This window comes from Somniosus microcephalus, chromosome 19 (genome assembly GCF_052327205.1).
Source record: "Somniosus microcephalus isolate GS21.2 chromosome 19, FLI_Smic_1.0, whole genome shotgun sequence".
Lineage (NCBI taxonomy): Eukaryota > Metazoa > Chordata > Chondrichthyes > Squaliformes > Somniosidae > Somniosus > Somniosus microcephalus.
This window is the reverse complement of record NC_141005.1, coordinates 8,923,073-8,940,329: the sequence shown is the minus strand read 5'-3', so window position 1 is coordinate 8,940,329 and position 17,257 is coordinate 8,923,073. Positions and strand designations below refer to the sequence as shown.

The window sequence follows — 17,257 nt, the reverse complement described above, 5'->3', positions numbered from 1 at the left end:
GTGAGGCCACACCTGGAATACTGCGTACAGTTTTGGTTTCCATATTTAAGAAAAGATTTACTTGCTCTCGAGGCAGTTCAGAGAAGGTTCACTCGGTTGATTCCGGAGATGAGGGGGTTGACTTATGAGGAAAGGTTGAGTAGGTTGGGCCTCTACTCATTGGAATTCAGAAGAATGAGAGGCGATCTTATCGAAACATAAAAGATTGTGAGGGGGCTTGATCGGGTGGATGCGGTGAGGATGTTTCCACTGATGGGTGAGACTAGAACTAGGGGGCATAATCTTAGAATAAGGGGCTGCCCTTTCAAAACTGAGATGAGGAGAAACTTCTTCACTCAGAGGGTAGTAAATCTATGGAATTTGCTACCTCAGAGAGCTGTGGAAGCTGCGAAACTAAATAAATTTAAAATGGAGATAGACAGTTTCCCAGCTGAAAAGGGAATAAGTGGACGTGAGTCTAAGTTCGGATCAGCCATGATCCTATTGAATGGCGGAGCAGGCCCGAGGGGCCGTATGGCCTACTCCTGCTCCTACTTCTTATGTTCTTATAACGCGGATGCCAATTTACGCACAGCAAGCTCCCACAAACAGCAATGTGATAATGACCAGATCATCTGTTTTTTTAGTGATGTTGGTTGAAGGATAAATCTTCATTGAACCCCTGAACCTTCCTACATTACAACAGTGACTACACTTCAAAAAGTACTAAATTGGCTGTATAATGCTTTGGGACGTCCTGAGGTCGTGAAAAACGTTGTAGAGATTTCTTTCTTTCTTTCTTTCTTTCTTTTCTTTCTCAGTCTTGTCAATGATGCAGCTGTTAATATCCTAGAACAGCTCTATTCATAGATACATACATAGAAGATAGGAGCAGGAGTAGGCCATTCGGCCCCTCGAGCCTGCTCCACCATTCAATAAGATCATGGCTGATCATCCAAACTCAGTACCCTGTCCCTGCTTTCTCCCCATATGCCTTGATCCCTTTAGCCTTAAGAAATATATACAAATCCTTTTTGAATATATTTAATGAATTGGCCTCCCCTGCCTTCTGTGGTAGAGAATTCCACAGGTTCACCACTCTCTGGGTGAAGAAATTCCTCCTCATCTCTGTCCTAAATGGCTTACCCCTTATCCTTAGACTGTGACCCCTGGTTCTGGACTCCCCCGCCATCGGGAACATCCTTCCTGCATCTAGTCTGTCCAGTCCTGTTAGAATTTTATAAGTTTCAATGAGATCCCCTCTCATTCTTCTAAACTCCAGCGAGTATAAGCCCAATCGACCCAATCTCTCCTCATACATCATTCCTGCCATCCCAGGTATCAGCCTGGTGAATCTTTGCTGCACTCCCTCCATGGCAAGAACATCCTTCCTCAGATAAGGCGACCAAAACTGCACACAATACTCAAGGTGTGGTCTCACCAAGGCCCTGTACAACTGCAGCAAGGCAGCCTTGCTCCGGTACTCGAATCCTCTCGCTACAAAGGCCAACATACCATTTGCCTTTTTAACCGCCTGCTGCACCTGCATGCTTACCTTCAGCGACTGGTGCACAAGGACACCCAGGTCTCGTTGTCTTTTTAATGAACAATGTTGCTTCAGGCACAGTTAACCTGGAGATGCTCAACCCCTAGAACAAATGATGTAAGTGACACTCCGAAGCAGTAGCACATCCTCTCTGGGTCGGGCAACTCCACATCGACTCCCAGATCAGGCTAAAGCTTCAGTCTGAGGTGCCAGCCGTGGCTTAGTGGGTAACACTCTCGCCTCTGAGTCAGCAGGTCATAGGTTTAAGCCCACTCCAGAAACTTGAGCACATAATCTAGGCTGACACTCCAGTGCAGTGCTGAGGGAGTGCCGCACTGTCAGAGGCAATGCCTTTCAGATGAGACGTTAAACAGAGGCCCCGTCTGCTCTCTCAGGTGGACGTGAAAGATCCCATGCCACTGTTTCGAAGAAGAGCAGGGGAGTTCTCCCCGGTGTCCTGGGGTCAATATTTATCCCTGAACCAACAGCACTAAAAAAACAGATGATCTGGTCATTGTCACATTGCTGTTTGTGGGAGCTTGCTGTGCACAAATTGGCTGCTGCGTTTCCCACATTACAACAGTGAGTACACTTCAAAAGTACTTCATTGGCTGTAAAGCACTTTGGGATGTTCCGAGATCAGGAAAGGTGCTGTAGAAATACAAATCTTTCCTTCTTTAACCATCATTAAAATGCAACCCCTTTATCATTAAGACAATGCTCTTTGTGGAAAATTTCAATATTGCTTTTGCACTGTATAGTTTATGCATCTTCATTTAACTTCTGAAATGCGAGTGGCCGAATGCCAAACCAAGGACTCTCCCCGAGGCAGAACCTGCCAAACTAATGTGTCTCTAGATGGAGGTGGAACTGGATAAAATACATTCATGCGTCACGGAATCTTTTCACCTTTATTCAAAGTCACCTGCCTCCCGGTCAATTCGCTTTCTGTGTACGGTTTCACGACGGCCCTGAGTTTGCGGTCGGAGGCTTCCCGCGGGGGAATGTCTCCGATCCGCAAATGAAATGCCCGCGTACCTGGGGATCCACGGAGACTCGCGTTCCTGGGGCTCTCCGGGTACCCGAGGGCAGAGGCCCACGTATCGCGGGCGCACGCAGTTCGCAAGCGCCCCTGGGATCACGTGAGCCGGACCAACGAATGTACAAAGGGAATCCCCATTCGTACTCAAGGGGATTCCGTATGTACAGAAACCCCGTAAGTATGAATTGGAATACCCCCAAAAAATACACCTAGACATCAAATACATTTTTTAAAATTCATATATTTAAAATTAATTAAAATGGCATTTAATTAAATATTTAAAACAAAAATATAATTTTTTGAAAAATAAATTTACAAGTTTTAAAGGGACTAAAAATAAACTTACCTTAGTTAACAAGTTTTTAAATGTATAAATTATTGATGATTTTATTTTTCTGTTTTTTAAAACTCTTACGCTGGTACGAGCGGGCCTTACCTCTGCTTTTACCAGGCGTAAGAATTTCACGGGCATTCGCTGGGCAGAAGTTGGGAAAATAGTCCAACTCTCCACCCACGGAGGCCATTTTCCCGGGGATGCGGAGGATCTGGCGAGAGAATTCTTGACAGATTGCAAGTTCCGGGTTTTAGCGCATGTGCAGCGCATGCCTAAACCCGGAACTTGTGCGGCCCCTGCGGGCGCGGGCGCACGTCGTACCCACCCGTAGGGGGCGCAAATTACGGCCCATTCTGTTTTCTTATCAATACGAGAACCTTTCTGACAGACTGTAGTGATGATAGTTTTGACGGTGTGCCTCCTGTATTCACACCTGAAACAATAACACTTTTTAGATGTGCAAATTGCAGATAAGAACATAAGAAATAGGAGCAGGAGTCGGCCGTTCGGCCCCTCGAGCCTGCTCCGCCATTCAATAAGATCATGGCTGATCATCGACCTCAATTCCACTTTCCTGCACTATCCCCATATCCCTTGATTCCCTTAATATTCAAAATCGATCAATCTCTGTCTTGAATATACTCAACGACTGAGCCTCCACAGCCCTCTGGGGTAGAGAATTCCAAAGATTCACCACCCTCTGTGTGAAGAAATTTCTCCTCATCTCAGTCCTAAATGGCCGACCCCTTATTCTGAGACTGTGACCCCTGGTTCTAGACTCCCCAGCCAGGGGAAACATCCTCCCTGCATCTACCCTGTTAATACCTGTAAGAATTTTTTATGTTTCAATGAGATCATCTCTCATTCTTCTAAACTCTGGAGGATATAGGCCTAGTCTACTCAATCTCTCCTCATAGGTAAATCCCCCCATCCCAGGAATCAGTCTGGTGAACCTTCGTTGCACTCCCTCTATGGCAAGTATATCCTTAGGTAAGGAGACCAAAACTGTACACAATACTCCGGGTGTGGTCTCACCAGGGCCCTATATAATTGTAGTAAGACATCTTTACTCTAATACTCAAATCCTCTTGTAATAAAGGCCAATATTCCATTTGCTTTCCTAATTGCTTGCTGTACCTGCATGTTAACTTTCAGTGATTCGTGTACAAGGACACCCAGGTCCCTCTGAACACCAACATTTCCCAATCTCTCACCATTTAAAAAATACTCTGCTTTTCTATTTTTCCTACCAAAGTGGATAACTTCACATTTCTCCACATTATATTCCATTTGCCATGTTCTTGCCCACTCGCTTAGCCTGTCTATATCCCCTTGAAGCCTCTTTGTATCCTCCTCACAACTTACATTCCCACCCAGCTTTGTATCATCAGCAGACTTACATTTGGTCCCCTCATCCAAATCATTGATGTCTCCTTCCCACCATCCCCTCGCACTGCCCCTATCCAGTCACAACGCACACAGTGCGGGCAGCCATATCCAAGGGGGAGGGGCGAACACTGAATGCAAATTGGACTGGGGGTTCACCTCGGTCTTACCTGTTTGACTGTGCCCAATTATTATCACTTTATTCCCCTCTTCCCTACCCCTGCTAAAATAGTAGACAAAGTACTCTTGTACTGAAGGTCTAACGTACTTGTATGTAAATATTGCACAGCACAAATCAGAATTATACCAGGGACGAGGGACTTCAGTTATGTGTAGAGAGCTGGGATTGCTCACTTTACAGCAGAGAACTTAATAGAAATGTTCAAAATTATGAGGGGTTCTGAACTCGCACTGATGTGATAAATGACCAGACAATCTTTTTTAGCAATATTGGTTGAGGAATAAATAGCGGGGAGAACTCCCCTGTTCTTCTTTGAATTTCTTTAAAATTCTAACAGGACTAGACAGACTAGATGCAGGAAGGATGTTCCCGATGGCGGGGGAGTCCAGAACCAAGGGTCACAGTCTAAGGATAAGGGGTAAGCTATTTAGGACTGAGATGAGGAGGAATTTCTTCACCCAGAGAGTGGTGAACCTGTGGAATTCTCTGCCACAGAAGGCAGTTGAGGCCAATTCATTAAATATATTCAAGAAGGAGTTGGATATATTTCTTAAGGCTAAAAGGATCAAGGGATATGGGGAGAAAGCAGGGACAGGGTACTGAATTTGGATGATCAGCCATGATCTCATTAAATGGCGGAACAGGCTCGAGGGGCTGAATGGCCTACTCCGGCTCCTATCTTCTATGTCCTCCTGAGAGGGCAGATGGGGTCTCAGTTTAACATCTCATCTGAAAGACAGCTCCAACAGTGCAGCACTACACTGGGAGTGTCAGCCTAGATTACATGCTCAAGGGACTGCAGTGTGGACTTGAACCCACCACCTTCGGACTCAGAGGCAAGAGTGCTACCCACTGAGCCACGGCTGACCCTCCTCCCGCATTCAAACACGGCCCCTTCAAATTCTGGTGCGACAGTGGGTATCCCGCAGGATTGCCCCTGTAGGGTGACAGCCCTGTCTCCGACCTGCCTACCTACCTAGCGAGGCTCCATGTGGACAGCAAGACTATGCTAAACTACCCCTTAGAAACCAAGCCAGCGTGGAACGCCTCTGAAGCACAACCAGTGGGGGAATGGACAGCAACATCATATACTTCGCTGAGAACGGCCCATATTATTGCACGTCGAAGATAAAAGAAAAAAGAAAGACTTGCATTTCTATAGCGCCTTTCACGACCACTGGACGTCTCAAAGTGCTTTACAGCCAATGAAGTACTTTTGAAGTGTGGTCACTGTTGTAATGTAGGAAACGCGGCAGCCAATTTGCGCACAGCAAGATCCCACAAACAGCAATGTGATAATGACCAGATCATCTGTTTTTTTAGTGATGTTGGTTGAGGGATAAATATTGGCCCCAGGACACCGGGGAGAACTCCCCCCTGCTCTTCTTCGAAATAGTGGCCGTGGGATCTTTTACGTTCAAGACGGGGCCTCGGTTTAACGTTTCATCCGAAAGACGGCACCTCCGACAGTGCAGCACTCCCTCAGCACTGCACTGGAGTGTCAGCCTGGATTTTGTGCTCAAGTCTCTGGAGTGGGACTTGAACCCACAACCTTCTGATCACTCAACAAGCAAAGAGAGACCTATTCGAGATTCTAAGTACGATAGGTTTTTAAACTACGGGGACACTTAATGGGAGAAGATTCTGAATGCACTGCTTGCAGTATAACGGAACTGGCCCAGAAGACTAGTTCTGGCATATTGCCAACAATTTAACTGCAATTATTCAGCACTCAGTCTCTCCAGATTCACCGAGCAGTGCTCTCGGACCCTCAGATTGCAGAATCACCTGCTTCTGCGCGCAGTGGCATTCCGACCCTCGCTGCACAGTTCTTTGTAACCTTGCAGAGTCAGAACTCGCACTCCAGCAGAAATCACAATCGGCATGTTTATTTAATTTTTTTCCCCTTGTGCCAGTCCCATTACCTTCGGGCGGGTCGAGGGTGGTCACGGGCAACGCGTGCAATTCATACGAAATGCCGATCTTGATGTTTAAAACCTCACGGCAGTCTGCGGGTGAGAGTCTGACAGCTGAGAATGACTGAATGAATTTGCTGTGTGACCTGCGACTTGGCTGAGGGCTAATGCAGCTTAATAAACTGAGCGAGCAGTGGGGCTGAAAGATTCACAGCACTTGCTGTTGCTCTATTACTGTCTTGTCAGTCAAATGTACTTTGGCTGGTACCGTGCATCTTATTCACCTTTGAGAAGCAAGAGGCCTTCTTTAAAAGCTGTGTTGTTCATCAGGAATGTCACCTAGGGATAACTCAATCCCTCCATGAAAAAAGGGCCCATTGTAAGTGTGTGTGTGTGTGTGTCTGTATGTGTCTGAGTGTGAGTGTGCGTGTGAGCGTGTGAGTGAGTGAGTGTGTGTGTGTGTGTGTGTGTGTGTGTGTGAGTGTGAGTGTGTGTGAGTGAGTGTGTGAGTGAGTGAGTGAGAGTGTGTGTGTGATTGTGTGTGTGTGTGAGTGTGTGTGTGTGTGTGTGTGTGTCTGAGTGTGAGTGTGCGTGTGAGTGTGTGTGTGTGTGTGTGTGAGTGTGTGAGTGAGTGAGTGAGAGTGTGTGTGTGATTGTGTGTGTGTGTGTGTGTGTGTGTGTGTGTGAGTGTGCGTGTGAGCGTGTGAGTGAGTGAGTGTGTGAGCGTGTGAGTGAGTGAGTGTGTGTGTGAGTGTGTGAGTGAGTGAGTGAGAGTGTGTGTGATTGTGTGTGTGAGTGTGAGTGAGTGAGTGTGTGAGTCTGTGAGTGTGTGTGTGAGTGTGTGCGTGTGTGAGTGTGAGTGTGAGTGAGTGAGTGCGTGTGTCTGTGAGTGTGTGTGTGTCTGTCTGTTTGTGTGTGAGTGTGTGTGTGAGTGTGTGTGTGAACCGGTATATAGTATAAAATCCGGCAATGTCTCGATTTTAAAATTCTCATCCTTGTGTTCAAATCCCTCCCTGGCCTCGCCCCAACCTATCTCTGTAACCTCCTCCAGCCCCACAACTCGCCGAGATCTCTGCGCTCCTCTAATTCTGGCCTAATTTTAATCGCTCCACCAATGGCGGCCGTGCTTTCAGCTGCCTGGGCCCCGAGCTCTGGAATTCCCTCCATAAACCTCTCCGTCTCTCTCTCCTCTTTTAAGACGCTCCTAAAAAACGACCTCTCTGGCCAACCTGTCCTAATATCTCTTTATGTGGCTCGGTGTCAAATTTTGTCTGATAATCGCTCCTGTGAAGCACCCTGGGACGTTTCACTACATTAAAGGTGCGAGTTGTTGTTGTTGTTGCTGTTGCATGTCTGTATGTGCGTGTGTGGACTTGTAAAAGGGTCTGGAGGGCAACAGTGGCCACAGCCCGTGCACTTCTGTGGACTTTGCCTGGGCTGCCTCTGGAGGTCAGGGGTTATGTCCTGAGCTCTACCCAAGACCCGGCTCGCTGAGGTCGCTGGCTCCCATTTGACTCAGCCAGCTCACGTCGTCATCCTCGACACACGCACCCTCGCTGCCGAGCTTCGTCCTTCGACGAGACCTTCGGTGATATCTGGCTGTTCATCGGCGGCAACTTCAGTCTAAAGCTTTTTATGGTTTCCCCTGCAGCTTTCTGGAAAGGGATTGGCCCCGAGAGTCCAGTTTCTGTTATGGAGAACGGCCCTCTCTTTGATTCAGAGGTTTTTTGGAGAGTGTGTGTATGTGTGTGTGTGTGTGTCTGTGTGAGTGTGTGTAAGTGTGTGAATGTTTGTGTGAGTGTGTCTGTTTGTGTGAGTATGAGTGTGTCTGTGTGTGTGTGTGTAAGTGTGTGAGTGTGTGTGTGTGTGTAAGTGTGAGTGTGTGTGTATGAGTGTGTGTGTGTGGGTGTGTGTGTGTGTGTAAAAGTGTATGAGTGTGTCTGTGTGTGTGTGTGTTAGTGTGTGAGTGTGTGTGTTAGTGTGTGAGTGTGTGTGTGAGTGTGTGTCTGTGAGTGTGTGTGTGTCTGTGAGTGTGTCTGTGAGTGTGTGTGTGTGTGTAAGTGTGAATGTGTGAGTGTGTGTGCATGTGTGCATGTGTGTGAGTGTGTGTGTTTGTGTGAGTGTGTGTGACTCTAAAGTCTTGCTAATTTCCAATTTCTGGCTGCACCACAAGGCCACAGGAGTTGCTGAGAAGGGTTTCCCTGGATACTGAATAACACTACGGCCTCGAAACTCGGGCACGCTCACTTCTGGTGCTCGGGGGCGGGGTGGGGGGTTTGGGTGGGGGGAGCGGGGAGGAGGTGGGGTGTACAATCCCTGTGCCTGAATGGTGAGGCCCGAGGCACCCCCAATACTGGGCTTCGGGCTGGGTGGGGTGATCGGTGACCAGGGGAGGAGACAGGGAGGGGGGAGATGATCCTGAGTTTGTGAAAGTCGCTATATAATTGCACGTCTTTCCAATTCTTCCAACGCAGCTGACATAAGTCGTGCCATTCATGTGGAAATGTCTTATGAAATATACTGGGCGGCCTGCTGGTGGCGCTGTCCAGGGAGAGTACGGGCCCAGCTTGCTCAGGGACATTTTGTAAACAGGAACTAGTGAAGGATAACTAGATTTCCATGTTGTGAAACAGTCGATTAAAGCCTTGTTTAATACTCTGACCAAGTGCCTAGTAGTTTTCTTACGTCAGCAGCTCTACACTGTGAAGAATAAATGACTGCGACCCTGTCCGTAGCACCATCCGCACAGAGCACTGTGGCAAGGGCCACCTTGCCTTGTCCCTTTCACCAGCTGCTGCAAAGGCCTCACACGCATCATTTAGAGCCAGCAAGCCTGAGACAAGCCTGACCTTTGCCCTCTCACGTGTTGTGCCTCCTGTTAATGATTTCATTAAGTATTCAAGCCTTGTTGACTGTAGTTTTCGAAATAGCGAAGGGCGCAGTAAAAGAAAAGGACTGGAGCACCTCTTGAGAATTTAAATTAAGTTATTTTTTCAAAAAAATCTGGAACTGAAAAGCCAGTAAGTGGATAAAGTGACCACGAAGCTGATCAGTTGTCATAAAAGCCATAATGTCCCTTTAGGTGTCAGCCGTGGCGAAGTGCTCTCGCCCCTGAGTCAGAAGGTTGTGGGTTCAGGCCCCACTCCAGAGACTTGAGCCCATAACCCAGGCTGACACTCCCAGTGCAGTGCTGAGGGAGTGCTGCACTGTCGGAGGTGCCGTCTTTTGGAACAGACGTTAAACCGAGGCCCTGTCTGCTCTCTCTCAGGTGGATGTAAAAGATCCCACAGAACTATTTTGAAGAAGAGCAGGGGGAGTTCTCCCCGGTGTCCTGGGGCCAATATTTATCCCTCAACCAACATCACTAAAAAACAGATTATCTGGTCATTATCTCATTGCTGTTTGCTGTGCGCAAAATGGCTGTTGTGTTTCCTACATTACAACAGTGACTAACACTTCAAAAGTACTTGGGTGTAAAGGGCTTCATGACATCCTGAGGATGTGAAAGGCGCTATAGAAATGCAAGTCTTTCTTTCTTTAGGGAAGGGAACCTGCCGTCCTGACCCGGCCTGGGCCGATATGTGACTCCAGTCCCACACCAATGTGGTTGACCCTTGACTGCCCCTCTGAATTTGCAGAGCGAGATACTCAGTTGTATCAAACCGCAACAAAGAAGAAGGCCCACCACCAGCAGCACCAGCAGCACCTCCTCCTCAGGGTAACTGGGGACGGGCAGTAACCGCCGGCCTTGCCAGAGACGCCCGCATCCTCAAGAATTAACTTAAAAGAAACAGTTTTCCCACAAAATAAAACTCAATGAATTTAAAATGTGTCGTGTCAAACAGCTACTAAAACCGAGTTTGAAAAAGTAATCGAACATGATACAAAGACGATCGCGAAATATTATAAAGGAAAATAATCTCCCTCGAGGGAATTCCTGAGCCCTCACAAATGGCCCAACCAGGAGGAATGTAACTTGCTGTAAGTACTTTAAAGAGACTTGGTGTAAAGAACTATCAGTCTATTAGATGCAGTTATCGATTCCGCTTTCTTAAATGAGTAATGCATCTTTTTTTTGCTTAAGTTCGATTGGCTGATGCAATTGTAGTGTGCCGATTCCATAAAGGAGAGAAATATGAAATCTATAGTTCAGTTGGCCATCACTGAACGCAGGCAGTGCACATCTGTCTTACTCACCCTCATGCCTAGTTCAATATTTTCTCCGCCATAAATCTCCATCCCAGGATCGAGGAGGCCGATTTCGCCAAAGTACTCACGATGGACCACAAACGAACAGCCAATCATCGCCGGTGTCCTGCGGCGCACAGAAAGAGGGCAACAAAAAAAAGAACAGGTTTAGAATCATGGGGAGACACCACTGAACGGTGAGAATGCTTAAAGGGGAAGAAAACACTATGTAGGGGAGAACATAGCAGGGCTATGGGGAAAGAACAGGGCGGGAGTGGGACTAACTGGATTGATCTCCCAAAGAGCTGGCACGGGCACGATGGGCCGAATGGCCTCCTGCTGGGCTGTATCGTTCTATGGTTCGATGAAATTGAGCTGCTGCACACAACTCCCCAAAATAAAGGCTGTTTGAGCTGGTGTGCGTCACTGTGGAGTTTAAAAAAATTGAGTTTTATGTAAACACAGAAAATGCTGGGAAACACATCTGTAGAAAGAGAAAAGATTCCGCTAACATTTGGGGTACAGAATGTAAAATCATAGGGGGGAAAGTTCAGTATCGCCCCGTTCAGGGCGCCATTATCGGCCTTGCGCAAAGTTTAGCGCCTGGCGCTAATTATCGCCTCCGACGGCAAACTTGGCTTTTCTCGCCCCTGGAGGTGATTGGAGCGCTAAATCAGGCGCTTCACACCTGTCTTAAGGCGCAAAGGCCGAGGAGCGAGGCGCTACCTCAGAGCGCTGGCGAAGCTCATGTGATGTCAGTCAGCAATGGAACACAGACACACTGGCGCCGGCCAGTTCTTAAAGGGGAGTTCTGACGAAAGGTCATCGACCTGAAACATTAACTCTGTTTCTCTCTTCACAGATGCTGCTTGACCTGCTGGGTTTCTCCAGCATTTTCTGTTGTTGCCTTAAAGGGGAGGTGTGGTGTATGTAACCGTTCCACCTTTAAGAGAACTATTTTAAGAGTTGCACTACTTTATCTTGGCTGCTGTATACTGTAATACCGGTGGTGACCACACCGGTATATAAGTGCTGTGTAATGATTTATGGGGCAGTTCCGCCCTGACCTTCGACTAGTAAAGACCTGTTAAAGTTTACTCTTGTGGTCTGTGTAGTAATTCTCAATATAACACACAGACTTAACAGGAGGGTTGATCTTGCTCTCCATCCACATCCTGCTCATTGCAGCCTTGAATCTCGGCCTGGGGAGACTTGTACATCAAATCTGCTGGAAAGAACAATGGAGAGACCCAGGGAAAGAGCTCAGAGTGCAGCCCCCACAGTCTCTTCTAAATTGATACAAGGGCAAATCAAAATAAACCTGCAAAGTGCTGCTCAGTACTCAAAACTCCTTCACACAGCGATGAATCTCTCCAGAAGTCTCTCTCTCTCTCTCTCAGAATACGTGGTGCAAAAATGTCACCAACAAAAAAAGGCAGGAAGCAGTCGCCTTTAAATAGCACTCCCCCAGTCCCTTCCTGACAGCAAAACGCTCCCCTCAACCTGTCGTTGCTAGTCGCAGGCGGTAAGGCAGGGGGCGCCACTCAATATCTGGTCTGGGGCGCTACCGGGGCGTTGCGCACTCGACTGACGTCACGATCTGCCGGCGCAGGGGATCGTGGTGGTAGTGTTTAGCGCCACCGCAAAATGTCTCGTTAATTTCACGAGCGCCACAAACATCGCCGCGCCCGGGCGCTAGTTGCTTTGCGTCCCATTAGTGCCCTCTTAAGGCGCTAACGGGAGGCGCAAACAACTGAATTTTTCCCCCATAGAATCATAGAGTAGGACAGCACAGGAGGAGGCCATTCAGCCCATCAAGTCTGTGCTGGCTCTTTGAAAGAGCAATCCTGTCAGTCCCACTTCCCGCAATTTGTTTTTTATCAAGTATTTATCCAATTCCCTTTTGAAGGCGACTATAGAATCTGCCTCCACCGCCCTATCAGGCAGCGCATTCCAAATCCTAACCACTCGCTGCGTATAAAGTTTTTCCTCCTGTCGCCTCTGGTTCTTCTGCCAATCACCTTAAATCTGTGCCCTCTGGTTATCGACCCTTCAGCCACTGGAAACAGTTTCTCTTTATTTACTCTCTCTAAACCCTTCATGATTTTAAACACCTTGATCAAACGTTAAGCAGAACAGAAAACGAAAATATCTTTCTATTACGTTTCGTGTTGGTGTGTTTGATACAGTTTTTTATTCAGGAGCTATTCTGATCTTCCTCGTGAATTAAATCAAATAACTGCTGCTCAATCTTGAGACCATCTATGCAAATCTCACTCCAGTGAACTCGTGCCAAAGTCCTGATATAATCCCAATAGTTAACATGTCCCGCTCTCTTTTATTCAAAACTTCTGAATTCAAATAGAAAAGAAATAGCACATGTTTTGAATAGAATACCAAGTGTTGAAGCCTTTGATGTGATTTTAATTTAATTCATGAAGATGATCAGAATAGCTCGCTTGAGTAATCAAAAACATGTCAAATATGAAGAAAGAAAAGACAGACTTGCATTTCTACAGCAGCTTTCACAACCCCAGGATGTCCCAAAGCGCTTTACAGCCAATAAAATACTTTTGAAATGTAGTCACTGTTGTAATGCAGTAATAATCCACTTAATAATTTTCAGAACCTCTCAGTGACGACACGGTATTAGTTTCTGTGAGGAGGAGAGACATCTATATGATGATTTTTTTGGTCTGATTTACATTGAGTCTACAGCACAGAAACAGGCCATTCGGCTCAACAGGTCCGTGCCGGCGATAATGTTCCACACGAGGCTCCTCCCACCTCTCTTCATCGAACCCTGTCAGCATATCCTTTGACAAAAGCAAAATACTGTGGATGCTGGAAATCTGAAATAAAAACAGAAATTGCTGGAGATACTCAGCGGGTCAGGCAGCATCTGTGGAGAGAGAAACAGAGTTAACGTTTCAGCTCGATGACCCTTAATCAGAACTGGAAAAAGTTGGAGATGGAACAGGTTTTTCAGCAACGTTAACTCTGTTTCTCTCTCCACAGATGCTGCCTGACCTGCTGAGTGTTTCCAGCTTTTTCTGTTTTTATTTCAGCGTATCCTATTCCTTTCTCCCTCATGTGCTTATCGAGCTTCCCCTTAACTGTATCTATACTATTCACCGTAACCACTCCCTGTGGTAGCAAGTTCCACATTCTCACCACTCTCTGGGTAAAGAAGTTTCTCCTGAATTCCCTATTGGATTTATTAGTGACTATCTTATATTGATGGCCCCTAGTTCTGGTCTCTCCCACAAGTAGAAGCATCTTCTCTGCAACTACCCTATCGAAGCCTTTCATTATCTTAAAGACCTCGATCGGGTCGCCCCTCAGCCTTCTCTTTTCTAGAGAAAGGAGCCCCGGCCTGTTCAATCTTTCCCAATAGTTGTAACCTTTCAGTTCTGCTATCATCCTTGTGAATCTTCTCTGCACCCTCTCCAGTGCCTCTATATCCTTTTTATAATATGGCGACCAGAACTACGCACAGTGCTCCAAGTGAGTTCTAACTAAGGTTCGATACAAGTTTAGCATAACTTCCCTGCTTTTCAATTCTAACCCACTAGAAATGAGCCCAGTGCTGTGTTTGCTTTCTTTATGGCCTTGCTAACCTGTGTCACTACTTTTAGTGATTTGTCTATCTATACCCCCAGATCCCTCTGCTCCTCTAGTCTGCTTAGACTCTGATTATCCAGCAGTATGGGGCCTCTTTATTCTTCACACCAAAATGTACCAGCTGACATTTATCTATACTGAAATTAATTTGCCAATTACACGCCCATCCTGTAAATTTATTCACGTCTTTTGTATTTTGCAGCCATTCTTCCTTAGTGTTAACTGCACCGCCCAATTTTGTGTCGTCCGATTCTTGAGTCCAAATCATTAATGCAAATTGTGAGCAACAGTGGTCCCAGCACCGATCCCTGTGGAATATCACTTCCAAACGTTTGCCAATCTGAGTAGCTGCCCTTAACCCCTACTCTCTGTTTTCTGTTTTGTAGCCAGCTTGCTAGCCGTTGTTACCTGTCTGCTGATTCCGCACGCTCTGACCTTAGTCATGAGTCTACTCAAAGGGTTTTCGAAAAGCCAAAAATATTACATCTACTACATTACCCTTGTCGACTCTTTCTGTTACTTCTGCAAAGAATTCAATGAGGTTGGTCAAGCATGACCTTCTCTTTTGAAATCTATGCTGACCACTCTTTATTATATTTTCAGTTTCTAGATAGTTTGGGTGGAGATAAGGAATAAGAAGGGGAAAAAGTCACTAGTGGGCGTAGTCTATAGGCCTCCTAACAGTTGCAACTCTGTTGGTCGGAGTATAAATCAGGAAATAGTTGGGGCTTGCAATAAGGGAACAGCTATAATCATGGGGGATTTTAACTTTCATATTGACTGGACTAATCAAATTGGGTATGGCAGCCTTGAGGAAGAGTTCATAGAGTGTATTAGGGATGGGTTCCTTGAGCAGTATGTAACTGAACCAACCAGGGGGCAGGCAATCTTAGATCTGGTCCTGTGTAATGAGACAGGATTAATAAAAAATGTCCTAGTAACGGATCCCCTTGGAATGAGTGACCATAATATGGTTGAATTCCAAATTCAGTTTGAGGGTGAGAGAGTTGGATCTCAAACCAGCGTACTGAGCTTAAATAAAGGAGACTATGAAGGTATGAGAGTAGAATTGACTAAAGTGGACTGGGAAAACAGATTAAAGTGTAAGACGGTACAAGAGCAGTGGTCTACATTCAAGGAGATATTTCACATCTTTCAAGATAAATATATTCCACTGAGGAAAAAGGGGAGTAAAAGAAAAGACAGCCATCTGTGGCTTAGTAAAGTAATAAAGGATAGTATCTGACTGAAAACAAGGGCATATAAAATAGCCAAATCTAGTGGGAGGATAGAAGATTGGGAAGCATTTAAAAGCCAGCAACCAATAACTAAAAGATTAATTAAGAAAGGGAAGATAGATTATGAAAGTAAACTAGCAAAAAATATAAAAACAGATAGCAAGAGTTTCTACAGCTATATAAAAAGAAAAAGGGTGGCTAAAGTGAACATTGGTCCCTTAGAGGATGGGACCGGGAAACGAGTGGTGGGGAACATGGAGATGGCAAAGACGCTGAACAAATATTTTGTATCAGTCTTTACAGTAGAGGACACTAAAAATATCCCAACACTGGACAAACAGGGGGCAATGGGGGGGGGAGGAGCTAAAGACGATTAAAATCACTAAGGAGATGGTACTCAGTAAAATAATGGGACTTAAGGCGGATAAATCCCCCGGACCTGATGGCCTACATCCTAGGGTCTTGAGAGAAGTGGCGGTAGGGATTGTGGATGCATTGGTGATTATTTTCCAGAACTCCCTGGACTCAGGAAAGGTCCCGGCAGATTGGAAAACTGCTAATGTAACACCCTTATTTAAGAAGGGAAGTAGACAAAAAGCTGGAAACTATAGACCAGTTAGCCTAACAATGTTGGAAAGTGTGAGGTTATGCACTTTGGCAGAAAAAATCAAAGAGCAAGTTATTATCTAAATGGAGAGAAACTGCAAAGTGCTACAGTACAAAGGGATCTGGGGGTCCTGGTGCATGAAACACAAAAAGTTAGTATGCAGGTGCAGCAGGTGATCAGGAAGGCCAATGGAATCTTGGCTTTTATTGCAAGGGGGATGGAGTATAAAAACAGGGAAGTCTTGCTGCAGTTATACAGGGTGTTGGTGAGGCCACACCTGGAATACTGCGTGCAGTTTTGGTTTCCATATTTAAGAAAAGATATACTTGCTCTCGAGGCGGTTCAGAGAAGGTTCACTCGGTTGATTCCGGAGATGAGGGGGTTGACGTATGAGGAAAGGTTGAGTAGGTTGGGACTCTACTCATTGGAGTTCAGAAGCATGAGAGGCGATCTTATCGAAACATATAAGATTGTGAGGGGGCTTGATCGGGTGGATGCGGTGAGGATGTTTCCACTGATGGGTGAGACTAGAACTAGGGGGCATAATCTAAGAATAAGGGGCTGCCCTTTCAAAACTGAGATGAGGAGAAACTTCTTCACTCAGAGGGTAGTAAATCTATGGAATTTGCTACCCCAGAGAGCTGTGGAAGCTGCAACATTAAATAAATTTAAAATGGAGATAGACAGTTTCCTAGCAGATAAGGGAATTAGGGGTTACGGGGAGAGGGCAGGGAAGTGGACGTGAATCTAGATTCAGATCAGCCATGATCCTATTGAATGGCGGAGCAGGCCCGAGGGGCCGTATGGCCTACTCCTGCTCCTACTTCTTATGTTCTTATGTTACCTATTACACCTTTGAGCAAAGATTCCATTATCATTCCTACCACCGACATTAAGCTAACTGGTTCCCTGCACATGTTCTATCCTGCTTTTTAAAAATTCGTTCCTGGGATGTGGGCGTCACTAGTGAGACCAGCATTTATTGCCCATATCTTATTGCCCTTGAGAAGGTGGTGGTGAGCCGCCTTTTTGAACCCGCTGCAGTCCGTGCGGTGATGGTACTCCCACAGTGCTGTTAGGGAGGGAGTTCCAGGATTTTGACCCAGCGAGGATGAAGGATTGGCGATATACTTCTAAGTCAGGTGTGTGACTTGGAGGTGAACTTGCAGGTGATGATGTTCCCATGCGCCTGCTGCCCTTGTCCTTCTAGGTGGTA

At 46.3% G+C, this 17,257-nt stretch overlaps 1 protein-coding gene across 1 annotated transcript in view; it reads right to left on the bottom strand.

Moving 5' to 3' along the window:
• galnt9 (polypeptide N-acetylgalactosaminyltransferase 9) overlaps nt 1–17,257 on the bottom strand; it is a 382,222-nt gene that overhangs the window by 219,584 nt on the left and 145,381 nt on the right. Inside the window, exon 6 of the mRNA XM_086011929.1 lies at nt 10,582–10,699. Coding sequence (XP_085868055.1) covers nt 10,582–10,699 — 118 coding nt within the window. The remainder of the gene's footprint in view (nt 1–10,581; nt 10,700–17,257) is intronic.